This window comes from Mucor velutinosus (genome assembly GCF_035048745.1).
Source record: "Mucor velutinosus strain NIH1002 chromosome Unknown tig00001575, whole genome shotgun sequence".
Classification (NCBI taxonomy): Eukaryota; Fungi; Mucoromycota; class Mucoromycetes; order Mucorales; family Mucoraceae; genus Mucor; species Mucor velutinosus.
This window is the reverse complement of record NW_027041916.1, coordinates 506,271-521,152: the sequence shown is the minus strand read 5'-3', so window position 1 is coordinate 521,152 and position 14,882 is coordinate 506,271. Positions and strand designations below refer to the sequence as shown.

The 14,882-nt window shown below is 39.8% G+C and overlaps 3 protein-coding genes across 3 annotated transcripts; 2 read left to right on the top strand and 1 right to left on the bottom strand.

Annotated features, from left to right (window-relative positions):
• Window positions 1-5,281: 5,281 nt before the first annotated feature.
• On the bottom strand, window positions 5,282-7,195 carry ATC70_013417 (uncharacterized protein; the record flags this gene model as incomplete). The annotated part of the gene is made up of 1 exon (XM_064832581.1): window positions 5,282-7,195. The coding sequence occupies one exon, from the start codon at window positions 7,193-7,195 to the stop codon at window positions 5,282-5,284; it is 1,914 nt and encodes a 637-aa protein (XP_064678840.1).
• A 2,004-nt stretch (window positions 7,196-9,199) lies between these two features.
• On the top strand, window positions 9,200-11,640 carry ATC70_013416 (uncharacterized protein; the record flags this gene model as incomplete). The annotated part of the gene is made up of 2 exons (XM_064832580.1): window positions 9,200-9,261; window positions 9,363-11,640. The coding sequence occupies 2 exons, from the start codon at window positions 9,200-9,202 to the stop codon at window positions 11,638-11,640; spliced, it is 2,340 nt and encodes a 779-aa protein (XP_064678839.1).
• A 774-nt stretch (window positions 11,641-12,414) lies between these two features.
• ATC70_013415 (uncharacterized protein) lies at window positions 12,415-13,249 on the top strand (the record flags this gene model as incomplete). The annotated part of the gene is made up of 5 exons (XM_064832579.1): window positions 12,415-12,500; window positions 12,558-12,574; window positions 12,637-12,682; window positions 12,743-12,853; window positions 12,910-13,249. 5 exons carry the CDS (start codon window positions 12,415-12,417, stop codon window positions 13,247-13,249), a joined length of 600 nt encoding a protein of 199 aa, XP_064678838.1.
• Between the last annotated feature and the right edge of the window lie 1,633 nt (window positions 13,250-14,882).

Here is a 14,882-nt window from a genome sequence, read left to right as displayed (position 1 = left end):
ACCACTGGCCTTCAAGAGCAGATACGCCTCCATTGTTCTTATTAAGGATCACTAAATTACCGGGATCAGGTCATTGATACATTTCCAGCGACTGCGAGGAAACTGAAAATCGATCTTTGTCAAGGCTTCTATGACGATGAAGTCAACTAAAGCGCTATTGCCCAGAATATAACATTAAGAAAATTGAAACTTACGAAACCAATGATTCTTACCTTAGTTGGTCTTCGCTATTTGCTCAAAAAGTTCAAGATTTTACAACTTAGAGCTCATTTGTTCAGGACAAGCAGGCGATAGGGAAAATTGGTTCAACGAAGCACAAAACCTGCTTTCACCTCTTCAGCACTATCTTATACATTCTTTTGAAGCATCACTGTCATTTTCATCCAAATTACTCAACTTGTCCGTTGCTAACGACAAATTTATCAAGAAATCAACTATGCGATCATTTTTACCAAGCAAGACTCGTCTTAAAAGAGTCGTTCATATCTGAAAAGATGATAACATGCTTAGGCTTTAGGTCGATCTCTCTATGCGAGGACGAAAAAGACTTTCGTTTGCTCATCGATTGGAACTCTTGAAACAACGCTGTCCCAGCATGGTCCATATAATAACAGAAACACTAGATGACTACTATAGGGGGTTCACAATCGCCAATGGTTGAATCCCTGTTGCTTGAATAACGAACCGCCTATCTGCAATCTGCACTGGGGCAATTTCGACTCTGCAACATTTATCATCGACACCTCCAAGAAGCGCTCTTTCCTTCAGTTTAATCGCATGATACTGTGCGATTTACCTTCTCTGTAGTTTGGTATAGCAAGTAGATTTTAAACCATCAATTAATAGTTGTATCAAAGCCAGGAAAGGGGGAAGTAGCCCCCTTTGCCTATACACTAGTATCAATGGAAGCTATTATTGAGACGATGTGAAGTTTTATGCAGCATTTGTATACTACATTCTCCGTTTATACTACATTTTTTGGTAGTAGAATTGTCGAGCTGGCAACATAAGCTAGCCATGCGTAAATACAAGTCTTCTATCAGATCTATAACAACTTTTTTTTGAGAGCTTGCCATTGCAAAAGACATCTTTATAGGGAAAACCTCCCAAGGAAAAAAAAGAATTTTATCTAAGCAGTTCTCCTTTCAACTCCATGAATCCTATTTGATCAGCGTCGCAACCATCATTGTCATCATCATTGTCATCATGATTAGAAAGGCATTTGGGTCAGCCAGCAGCAGCGACGCCCGCCAAAATTGGTTCAAACTCAGTTTTTTTTTTATGTTCAAGATTGGACAGATTTTGCTTTTTGTCGACTTCAGTAATCTATTTTGTGATATTTGACTATATGAACTGTGATTATCATCCGATGCTTCCTAATACATTCTTGGAGTACTTTTCAATGCGCTTCCAATAATGCCAAGTAAAATAGACATTTTGAATAAACTTATTGAGCAGTTTCAAAAAATATGAAATAAGGCTTTTGGCCAAAATGTCGAAATTTTACATAACAAAGTCCCACAAAGATGATTTCAGAGGTTGCTTTGGATCGATAGAAACATTTTGATTCAAGATATACCATAGTAAAAGTCTTCATTTTCAAGGTGAAAAACACGATCGTTTGATTTTCGTCAAAAACCATGAGGTACCCCTCATGCTTTTTAGTCGATTTTTGGCCATGTTTTTTAGATCTTCAAAAAGTTGAGCAAACATGTCAGGAAGTTACTACTACTCAAGTACAATTGTTTGGCATTATTCCGGTGGCTCAGAAAGGTCTACATGTCAAGGTATGAAGGCTTGAAAATTATCCAATTTGGTTGTATTTTTGCTTTATGGCTTTTATATACGCGGCAAGAAGCACATCTTTGGTAGCTGTAATTTACTGGAAGGGTAGTTCTGCAACCTGTGCAACTTCTAATTCGAATAGGAGGCAAATCGATTTTGGTAAGACTAATTCATGCAAATTTTGATATGTTATGTTGTTGGTAAGCTCATTAATAAAAGAAATGAAAAACCGAATATGCTGCTTAAATACTATGATTTTGCACCTTCACTTCGCTACGGTAAAACTGCCCCATAGGTCAATGTCACCAAATGTTGAATTTGATGCAATCTCGCTACGCTCAATGATGGCGACACCTTGCGGGCTCTCGCTGAAGACATTTTAAAACAGATATAATAAAATTTTGACATATCAAGTAGATCTTAAACAACCAACTATTACTTTAAGGAGTGAGAAATCGAATTTACTGCTGAATACTATGGTTTTGAACCTTCGCTTCGCTGCGATCAAGCCCTCATATAGATCAATGTTATCAAGTATTGGATTAGATGCCTGATTACCATGGCTTTGCACTTTTGATTCACTGCGGCAAAACTCTCCTATAAATCAATGCTACCCAATGTTGGGTTAGATGCATTATTATGTTCTTGGTGGAGGGGCTAAACCCCTTCCCCATTGCCGGCTTCGCCGGTGGTTTTATTCACCTTTGCTCAGTTCTCAATACTACAAAATTTTGAAAGGATATGGTTTGTTTGTCTATATTTTTGAATGTTTTACAGTATATATATTTTAGATTTATACGCTGGATTCATCGAAGATGTCGATATGAAGACTTTCTGGAGATCAAAGCCATCTTAATTGTAAGATAGTAGTATTCGAATGGAACGGTTTTACAATGACATTTGGGCTCAGTGAAGAGTTTAAAGTTGAAACTTCTTTTAGAGAGCAAACGTTAAATAAATTATCAATCATTACTCTTCACAGTAATTATGCTGAGCAAATTCCATGCTAGAATAGCTGTTTGGACGGATCCCTTTGATGTAAGGGCCAACCCACGTCATTGCATTTTGGATTTACCAGTTTACTCCACATTGGAATTACTACGCTTGCAACATGTCAATCAATTGCATCTATCATCAAGCAAACCACCAACTGAAGGAACTGGCTAGAGATATGCTACTCCACATATTACTCATGCTCATAACGCTAGTGTAGCTTAGATTGCACATGAAACTGATAATGACAAGACTTTAAAAGAAGGGCATTTAGAGGGTTAAAAGCATAGTTTATTATCATTTACATTATTCATTCACATTTATATATAAAAAAAAAAGACTCTTCTTGGTTTCTCAAAGCCATTTACAATGGCAATGATACTCACAGGAACAACTACGAGAAAGTGAGAGTCTAAATGTTCCCAAATGGAGAGCGTACCTAGCGTGAGGCCCAACTACCAACCCAAGACACTGTTACATGCTCAGGCGACCTACGAGTAAGCCAATGGGTCGAACACACACAACAGAGCACGCAACCCCAAAAAAACACCTCCATTAACAAAAAAAAAACCTGACTTGAAAGAAACAAAGTGGTGCCATAAGAGAGAGCGATACAAGTAAAAGCAAGAAAGTAGCATGCAAACGAAAGGGTGTTACACGCTAATAGTAAAAGAACAAAGGTAAAGTATTCATCCATCTAAAAGTTTCCCTCTTTATATACCATGTCACTGTGGAAAGTCTCGAACCAAAAGACCTCACGGCGTTAGTTTCGTATTGTTTCGTGTTGTTTTGATGAATTTCGCGATGTTCACCTCACCTTGGATCCTGAAAACAGCACCATTGCATTCCCCAAACAATTTGCTTTCCAATGATGTGCATACTTTATAGTAGAATATCTTCTTTTTGACTATGCAACGACCATTTACTTGCTCATCTCTCTTCAATCCATGTCGTTTTGTTTACTCTTTTACATGTAAAAATTTTTTTTAGTTCGATTTTGCCTACAAATGAGCTGTTTTGATTATGCATGATCCGGGGACCTTCCAAAAGAGGGCAGCTCCTAAACTTATGCTATGAAATATGTTGACTCTATATGATGAGATGAATACTTTTGGCGTAAGAATTACAAACAGGTTACAGGAATGATACTGAAGACGAATCAACCCACCATGTGAATGTGGGCATAATGGTGATGTATGGTGGCCCAAACACTTGATTGATATCATTGACAGCAACCCATGATAGTTGGCACAAGATTGCTTGTACTGGCTCGAAAAACAATCTGTTTTGTTCTATTCCATGGAGACTAAGACATCAATTTTTATATGGTGCTCTTATCGATGCTTTGTCTTCCGAGGTGTGCACTTGTTTCTTGATTTGAATGTGCATACTTTGTGGTACAAAAATCATTGAAAACTGGTTCTAGACGATGTAAATAAAGAAGAAGCTATGCTTATCATCCAATTAAATAAACAGCTCATGATGAATGCAAACAGAAGGAGAGGTGAATCGAGAGCATTGTAATTTCTGGTAGCGAGAATAAGGAGAGGTAGAGAAGGACAACCGAATTAAGCTTCCAGTTACACCTGTTTCAGAGTCAAATGATCTTTTTTTTTTTTTTTTTTTTTTTTTTTTTTTTGTTTACCTTGCACATTGGTGTTAAAATCTTTCATGTGAAATACGCCTATGAGAAAATGGGGGGAGAGAGAGCTCATTGCATGTGAATGTCGAAAATGAGCATTTTGCAATAGTGAAATAAATATAATTGGGGATAGAAAACAGCTGGAAGCATAGGATGAAGCGGATCAAATAGAGCAAATGTCAACTGTCAAAATGGTACTACTCTCACCTTCTTAATGTAGCAACATATGGATAAAAGTTAAGAAAACGAATTTAAATGTGACAAAGAGACCACACAACTGAGCCTTGGTGGGAAACAACGTAGCCATGTGAAAATATGGCATAAGATCTCGTCAATCCCAGTTATGTTTATTACGGCATATGCTACATTTGCATGTGTATTAGATATCGCATAGTAAGAACCTTCAGTAAGCAACTTGTAGCTGTGGATCTGGCTCTCTTACAATGCTCCACATTTATATCAATGGAATCCATTCATATACGGACAGACAGCATACCTACATCACCTCTTGCTGCTCAAAAATATGCAAATCATAGCGAAATTAAAATGCATTTGAGCAGTAATTTCTCAAGCTAGACGCCATTTTCAATCGCCAGAATAGCACCAAACCATTGCCCTCATCTAGCATTTACTCTCTGACATCTTTGCTCAACTTTTTGAAGACCTAAAAAACATGGACGAAATTCGACCAAAAAGCATGAGGTACTTTTTTTTAAAAATTGTTTTTATTGATTGCTCCGTGTAAGTAGGTCCCTAGGGCACTACCAAGAGGCGGGCGCAATTGATATGAGATTCAGTTATATTTAGGATAAAGCGATAGATGACAGGAACAGATGATAGATGACAATTGTGATTAGAGAATTACAATTGCTTGTGAATTTCAGTTTGGGCATGTAGTTGAAGAAGCTCGTTCTTGATCTGCTGGACCACATCGATCCATATAAATGGAGTCGAATGAAAGATCATACGAACTTGAGCTCGCCAAATGTTGCCAAGTGTTACCAGTACGACCATGTAAACAGTGGTGTACGATTTGGAGACATATTTGATGTTTTCAAAGTCAAGAGAGGAACACGCTTGGATAACATCACCAATCGAAACGGTTGGCCACAGGAATTCAAAGATGATAGCTTTCCAGATGGATACCTTACTGGAACAGAGGAAAAGCAAGTGTACAGCATTTTCTTCGTTACCACAGATCGGGCAGAGAGGTGACTCAGCTACCTCAAAGTAGTGTAGCAGGCGTTTGGTCGGGATGGTGTGGGTGAGGAAGCGATAGATGACATTACGGTGGACAAGGCTCAGGGACAGAGACCAGAAGAAATTCCAGTTGGACCTGGCGATGCTGGAGGTGTGAGCCTCGATGCATGCTGTGCGGAATGTTCTGGTTGAAATCTGTCGAGTGAGTCCTTGCTGGCTGTTGAAGTCATAGGAGTCAATGAACGGTTTAAAGGAGATGTCGATTGTGCGATTGGTGCCATCCTGAGGGGGTTGTAGCATGAGGTTAAAGTACGGTTGGATATGTACTTTGTTCTCGTTGATTTGCTTCAGGATTTTCTTGCAAGCGCGTCGAATGTCAGCTGGGATGGTTGGTGCTTTTCGTGCTTCGAGTTGCAGAGGTTGGTCAGGATTGGGTTGATAAAGATCCTTTACTTGCAACTGAGTGGCCCTAATCGGCATTTTGGAGACAGTGACAGACGGCTGCAGAATGGCTTTGACAGGTAGGATTAAGGCGGTAGCAATGTTGAGGTGAACTGGTTCATGGATGCGTTTGAGGCGGTCAACTGATTTGTAGATCATTGTTACCGTGTTGGTGCGTTGTTTGGTGAGACCAGTGATTTGTGTGAGGGGAAAGAGCAACGGAACCTGCACATGCGCACTCTGATTTTGCTTATTCACTAGCATGACCAGCATGAGATCTAGGATGTGGAGCGAGTCAGAGGGATGGAGGAGCGGTTGAACCCAACGAAAGTATAGGGCTGATTGTTGCAGAGCAACATCCAGAACACCTAATCCACCTAATGGCTTCGGCTTGGTCCATGTGGCCCAGGGGATAACAGGAAAGATGCCTTTTCGTAGAAACTTGGTACAAATGGACTGGATAGCTTGGACATTACTTTGAGCAAACGGAGTTACTCGTAGTACATACCAGCATTTGGACAAGATCAAACTGTTGAGCATTGTAGCTTTGCCAACGACGGAGAGACTTCTTACACTGTGTATTTTGGTAGCTGTCCGGAGATTGTCGACAAGACCACCGATAAATACTTCACGTTGTTGAACCGATTGCAGCAGAGGAAACCCGAGATAGATCACTGGATTGGAATCCATGTTGGATGTGAATTTTGCGATATTCATTTCTGAGAGTCGTGCTTGCCAATATGACCATGTGTTTTGACCAGAGAGCGAGATAGCTTCGACCTTGTTGTAGTTAATCTTGGCATTGGTTGCATTGCAATCGACATCTAAGTGGTACTCGAGTCTTGCCAGATTAGGAAGGTCTTGAACAAATACAAAAGCATCGTCAGCGTAACATAGGATTTTTGACACATGAACTAAAGGGTCATTAGCATTATAGTTGGGATGGTAAGTTGCATACTGCATTTGATAGCCGTGGTATAATGGACCATTGAGAATAGACCGCAGAAAGGGTTCAATAGCCAAATTGTACAAAATAGAGGAAATGGGGTCACCTTGCTTTAAGCCTCGCAGCTTGGGAACATCTTCGGTAAAGTAACCATTCACATTGATGCGCAAGAGATTTTGGCCCATCATGTCGATGATGCAGCGGATAAGATTAGCAGGGAAGCATGAGGTACCCCTCATGGTTTTCATCAAAAATCAAACGATCGCGTTTTTCACCTTGAAAATGAAGACTTTTACTATGGTATATCTTGAATCAAAATGTTTCTATCGATCCAAAGCAACCTCTGAAATCATCTTTGTGGGACTTTGATATGTAAAATTTCGACATTTTGGCCAGAAACCTCTTTTCATATTTTCATAAATCATTTGATAAGTTTATTCAAAACATCTATATTACTTGGTACCATTGGATGCGCCTTGAAAAGCGCTCCAAGAAAGCTTAAAGAAGCGTTTTTTTTTTTGTAGGGGAGACGGGCTCCAGGTTTTATTTTAAGTCCTTTAAATGTCATACTGAGTGATAGAAAAGACTGGAGCTTAAAGAATCATAGGATGATCACCACATTTTACTTAGTCGATCTGCAAAAACAGCTCAATCGAGTCGAATATTATCAAAATTTGACCAATCCAGAACAGAATTTGAGCCTGGGTGTGAATTAATTTTGGCTGGTGGGGCTGGCAGGCATACTCAATGCCCTTTTCATTATGAAGGCAATACAGTAATAGATGCTTTTGAAGCGTATGGGAAATAAATGGCAGATTACATAGCGCTATCATTAGTCATGTTATTCTTCTTTCATTCTATATTTAATAGTGCCAGTCTACCAAGATACTTGTCAGAGCAACACCTTTCCTTTTTGAGGCTTTGGAAGTGTCTAGGGACGGAACATTATTATGTTATGATACACCTGTCGATTGATGGTAGCTTGGCCGGATTGGGATACCATTAATTGGGTATCCTATGATGGGAATTTAGTCTAGTTCACTTCAATATGCATTGATGAGATCCTAGATATTTGCCTGCGCATCTCTGATAAGGCCCTTTTCACTAAGCATTATAAATAGATGTCATTTATAGAGACGTACGCTCATTAAAGTTCAAGCTATCTAATATTGGCTTTGTATGACAGTATTCAACATGCATAGACGTGTGTTCACAAAAAGTAGTTGATTTTAATTTTACAGGACCCCTCTTGATGGATAATTCCAATTGATTTTACCGAAATAGGCAAAAACAACTCTACTCCCATCACATGGATTTTAATCAACTGCAGGCAATGGTTTTCTACCATACCGCCATCTTTAAATGAATAATATTTACGTAAACCCATGCGCAATTATGTACTTATTTCCTGTTTCCAGATGATTTCAGCCTAAAAAAGGTTCTATCTCCTTATTGTTTATGGATCTATGATTCCCTTTTTACTTGGCTTTGTATCACCACTAACAAAGGGCAGGACCTGACTTCGGAGTCATCCATGTTCCATTGACTTTTCACTTCTTCCACACGTGCATACATTGATTGGCGAAGGTATTTCTCTGCCATGTCGTATCTTCTATGGTTTCTGAACAAAACACGTTCCCCTCTTACAAAAAATTCTTTTTTTTTCCCTCACAACATGTTGATAAGTTGCTCCAATTATACGTTTGCCATCCAATGTTGAAGTTTCTATTAGAAAAACCCAGCTTTTTCTCTCAAATTTTTGAAGGCTCGGATGGTAGAGATGCTTCGCCGTTGAACCAAGAAAGTTTAATCAAGGCACAGGGCCTAATTCAGAGAGTAATAACTGTATCTAGATCAGCCAAAGTAATGATGATTGCTATTGGTTCTAACGAATCAAAAATAGCTCTGGTACCACACGTGGTGTCGTGTGAGGTGCTGTTTAAGCCAATCACAGCGTACAATTTAAAGGCAAGTGTAGTTACACTGTGCAACCCGGAGCTTTTAGGTCCCTTTGAATTTGATCGTTCTTTTAGACTCCATTGAACCCCCACATCAACATAAAATGGAGCGAGAAAATAACCCTTCAATTAACAAACAGTTCTTTTCTTAATCCCTTGATCGATTTTATATTAAACAACGATTTCTTCTTTTACTTCCGTATCTTTCGCATATAACCTCCTTAATCCTCTATCATGAAGTTCTCACATTCGCTGCAATTTAATGCAGTACCTGATTGGATCGACCACTATGTAGCGTAAGTAACTAAGATGAAATAAAAGGAAGCAAGCTACCTGCAATCCCCTTTATATTGCCTGTTTTTTGTTCTAATACATGTTTTCTTAACAAAATGAATAGTTACGATCAATTGAAGAAGCTCATCTTTCAGATTGAGAAAGAGCGAGTGGATGCTGTAAATAATGCTATTGATCCCGAGAAGGAACTCTCATCCGATATCCAAAACCAAGACAAATTCCTGACTCAACTCGACTTGCAACTCGAAAAAGTGTTTGATTTCTACTCTCAAAAAGAAACTGAACTCTACAATAGGCTCGACGCCCTCGACAGCACGCTTCAGAGCTCAATGCCCACTCAAAACTTGTACCATGACCCTCAATACCCCAATTACATCACTCCTCTTGCCAATCTAGATTCCACCGTGAATTTACCTCATAGTGCAAAAAGCTCCATCAAGGAAGTCATCAACGTTTCTGATGAAAAGACTCGCAAAATGTCCTTTGAATCTCGCATGTCTACTCAATCCAAGGACGCTCGCCATATTGATTATGTGGAGCAACTGGTTGATCTCCGAAGCCAACTCATTTCTTTGTATGTCTCCTTATCCGAACTCGATTCCTATGTGGAATTGAACCGTATGGCTTTTGAGAAGATCCTCAAAAAGCACGACAAGGTCCTGGATGCCGACCTGAGATCACAATACCTCAAGAAGATGGTGCTTGATTCTAGACCCTTCATGCCTCAGACCGTGGAAGCTCTCCGCGCCCAAATTGAAAGAGTCGAACGCATTTATGCAGACGCCTTTTGCAGTGGCCATGTTGCTTTGGCTGTCCGTCAAATGAAGACACACTTGCGTGATCAAATTACCTACGATCGTAACACTGTCTGGAAGGATATGGTTGGCCAAGAGCGCAAGACTCTCGATGCCCATGTCAAGGAAAGCAAACCCGAGAAATGCTACACAATCCCTTTTACAAACCGCAAGATTCGCTCCGAGTTACTCAACACTATCATCGCTTTCTTATTCTCCGTCGTCTTGTTTGTCATCTTGCTCAACGTGAACATTTTTGGCAATCGTCAAGAAAACTACTGCTTTGCTCTGCTTATCTTTGCTGCCGTGATGTGGGCTACTGAAGCCATTCCTCTGTACGCCACCTCTCTTATGATTCCATTTTTGGTTGTGCCTTTAGGCATCATGCGCAATGCTGACGGCACTCAAATGGCTGCAAAGGCTGCTTCCAAAGCTGTTTTCCAATCCATGTTCAGTGGCACTATCATGATGTTACTGGGCGGTTTCTCTCTTGCTGCTGCACTCTCAAAATACGGCATTGCCAAGGCATTTGCTTCTCATGTACTCTCTCGTGCTGGTACCCGTCCTCGCTGGGTCTTGTTAGCTATCATGTCTGTTGCAGCCTTCTTATGCATGTGGATATCAAATGTAGCTACTCCTGTTCTCTGTTTCTCATTGATCAACCCTATTTTGCGTACCTTGCCCAATGGCTCTACTGTTGCACCCTGTCTCTTGCTTGGTATTGCATTGGCCAGTTGTATCGGTGGCATGACCTCTCCTATCTCTTCCCCTCAAAACATTGTTACCCTTCAGTACATGAACCCTAACCCTGGTTGGGGCATCTGGTTTGGCGTTGCTCTCCCTATTTCCATTCTTAGTGTCTTGGTTTGCTGGGGCATCTTGTTGCTCGTCTACAGACCCGACAGAGCCGTCCCTCACTTGAACAGAGTTAAGCCCACTCGCGACAGGGTCAACATGACTCAAGTCTTTGTCATGGCTGTCACCATTTTGACTATCGCTCTCTGGTGTGCTGAATCATCCATTGAATACGCTATTGGTGACACTGGTATTATTGCCACTATTCCTTTGTTTGTCTTTTTTGGTACTGGCATCCTTGGTAAGGATGATCTGCATGCTTTCCTTTGGTCTGTTGTCGTCTTGGCTCAAGGTGGTATGGCCCTTGGTAATGCTGTCACCTCGTCTGGCTTGTTGCAAGATATTGCCCTTCGTATCAAGGATGGCGTTGAGCATTTGGAACCCATTGCTATCCTCGCCATCTTTGCATTCTTGATCTTGGTGTTCTCCACCTTTGTCTCTCATACGGTTGCTGCCCTTATCATTGTCCCTATCGTTCAACAAGTCGGTCAAAGCTTGCCTGTACCCCATCCCAATTTGCTGGTTATGGGCGCTGGTTTGGCTTGTTCTGCAGGCATGGGTCTTCCTGTCTCTGGCTATCCCAACATGTCTGCTATCATGATGGAGGACCAAACTGGCAAACCCTACTTGAAAACCAAGGACTTTTTGATTGTTGGTGTCCCTGTTAGTATTGTTGTCACTGTGCTCATCTTTACCCTCGGCTACGGTATCATGATCGGTGTTGGCTACTAATCCAACCCCTGTATACTTTTCAGCCTCTCTAGAACTTGCTCTACCTTGTAATATATATAATACTCTTTACTTTCTTATTCAACTCTCTTTCCAACCATTGTAAATACTTGACCAATAAAAAAAAAACGCTATTTTATCACGATAAATAATCGCAATGGTGCATTGTCGTTGTCAATCATTGCCGTTTCTGGCATGTAATATATGCACAAGTTTGCCAGCAGCCAAGTGCATGCATAAAAGATTTGGTCATCCATGATTTAGACCACATATGAATGAGTCAATCTATGTATCATTAAGCATGGACGAACATATAGTCGGCATTGGTACAGCTTACATAACATAGGTGGTAGTTACCATAGATGGATTATTTTCACATGAGCAAATACTGATATTTTCAAATATTCCATCCCTGGCTACCGCATACAATGAAGCATGTGTTACAATTGAGATCTGAATGTTGGTGATTTAGCAAGCAAGATGACGCAGATCGTCTCACCAATTGATGTTGTCCATAATCTATGCCAGAGCACGCCTACTGGCCTAGGATGCCAAGTCTTTTCTTAGTACGTGGATGATCCATATCTCTCTATCAAGCACAAACACTCAAAATTCCTGCCAATCTCATCGATTTTAGTGTCACAAAGTGGGCATTTGCATACACCGCAGTAGTAAACTACGTATTTTTGGGGCTTATCATGACTGCGGGCTAGCCATAAATACAGACATTCATAGTATTGAATTGTTTCTTTAAACGACTTCTTTAACAGTTGCAAAATGACCAAATCCATGCTGAAAAAGATGCCTTCCAAGTTTCCCAAAATGATTGTATTTGACTTGGATTACACACTATGGCCAGATTGGTAACGATAATGCAGCTTTGGATGATGTAAATACATTTATCTAACCAATGATGATAGGATCGACTGTACAAATGGTAATGCGAATCATAGGTATTGCCATTTCGTATCATATTCTAATCGCCATGTGTATTTGTAGGGCCACCTTATGTTTATGATGAATCAACAAATTCAGTAATAAACCCGTAAGCAAACATGTAAATGGCATAGTATGTCAGAATACCAACATAATGCTGTACATTCAGAACAGGAGAATACCTCGGATTTTTTGAGCATACAGCGGATATCATTGCACTTATTAAGTCATTTCCTGACACTCAAATTGGAATTGCATCCAGAACGCAGACTCCTGAATGGTAACGTATGAACGGCCTCGATCCACATATATATGAGGTTCTGAAATTATTGACAGGGCAAAGAAAGCTATTGGACTTTTGCGTATTCCTGGGCTTAACAATACGACACTGGTGGAGAACGTGGATTATCTCGAGATCTATCCCGGCAGTAAACTAAAGCATTTCAAGTCTCTATCCGAGAAATCAGGCATTTCGTGCAGCGATATGCTCTTTTTCGACGATGAAAGCAGAAATCGAGAGGTGTGCAAGCTTGGCGTCCATTTTGTTCATGTCAATACAAGAACTGGCATCACACCGTTTCAGTTTGAGAATGCGCTACATGCATTTGCTTCAAACTCGGGTGCAAAGCAAGCCAAGATGGATACCTTCTTTTCTGCAAAGAGCAAAAAAAAATAGAAACTAGGTTTTGATCTGTAAAAGAGGTTTGAACGACAACTGTAATAATATAAACGACGTGCATGAACGAGATATATTAGACATTTATTAGACATTTAAAATGAAAATTAGAAGTCGACAGATTATCGAGATGTTTATTACATAGATTCACTATCTCCTTTTGTTAATAAATCACCAAACTTGAAGTAACAAAGAACTGATACTAAACAAGTCAATTTGCACTTTTATATTATAATAACATTGCCTATATTATTATCATCAATCATATATAAAAAAACATAATTCAAGGTCGCTTAACACGTCTATGCCCTAAAAAAGAAATTTAGTTTACAAATGTTGTAGCGGAAATTTGCGGTACCCATAAGTGAAGCTGCATAACAAACTTGAAGCTAATGCAGCCAGGCTAAGCTATAGCTAGTCTTCGATTTGCAATCCTATCCTTATTAGGGGCCTCAAAAAGCATCGTTGTTTGCCCTCGCAGTGAGCATGGCATTCACTTCACTAGCCAAATTATTTAATCTCCGCTTAATATTTTCGTCTCTCGATTTGTTCATTTTGATTCATTTTTCGACTTGATTGAACTATTTTGACAGATTCGACTATATAAAATGTATGACCATCCCGTGAACTTTTAAGCTGTCCCTGGTGGTAGGGCGAAGTGGTAGAACTCCCGTATGCCAACGGGAGGATCCCCGGTTCAAATCCTGGTGAACGCAAGTTGTCTGAATTTTTGACGTAGTACTGATGTCCTCGTTTGGTGTTTTGTATTCTTATCCATTCTCTATTTTTGACGATTTCCGCAAGATTGCATTGGCTCTAGGTTTCGCACCTTATTAGTAGTAGATTTCTTTCCCAACTTAGTTCAAAATTTCTTATTCCCCTTCATTGCAGACATTGGGTCCACCAACAGTCTTTTCTATCCCTCAGTATGACATTTAAAGGACTTTAAATAAAACCTGGAGCTCGACTCCCCTACAAAAAAAAAAAAAAGAACTTTTAAGCTTTCTATGAGTACTTTTCGAGGCGCATCCGATGTTGCTAATTATAAAAGATGCTTTGAATAAACTTTTTGAGCAATTTTGGAAAATACAAAATGAGGTTTTTCCCCTACAAAAAAAAAATACAAAATGAGGTTTTGACTGAAAATGTTGAGGTTTTATATATAAAAGTCTCACAAACAAAGTGTCAGGGGTTGCTTGGGACCGATACAAACATTTTGAGTATACATATGCCTTAGTAAAATTCTTTATTTTTGAGGCCAAAAACGCGATTGTTTGATTTTCAATGATTTTTATGAGGAATACCTCATGGTTTTTGGTCGATTTTCGACGATCTCAAAAAAGTCGAGCAAAGGCGCCAGAAAGCTAGAGCCAGATCAGAGCAACTGTCTGGTGTTATTCTGGCAGCCTAAATCAACTTTTAAAACGAGAAAACACGGCTCAAATACATTCAGATCTGGCTGTGTTTTGCATATTTGCGAGTAGGAAGAGGCAATGCAAGTTTGCTATAAGCCTTTCTATGAGCTGATCCCGTTTATAAAGTTGCAAATCATGATAGAAAAGTCATACCCACTATTACAGGCTGTTTATAAAGGGTCCTTTTGTGATTTCCGAGGTCAAGTTGAAGCTTACAG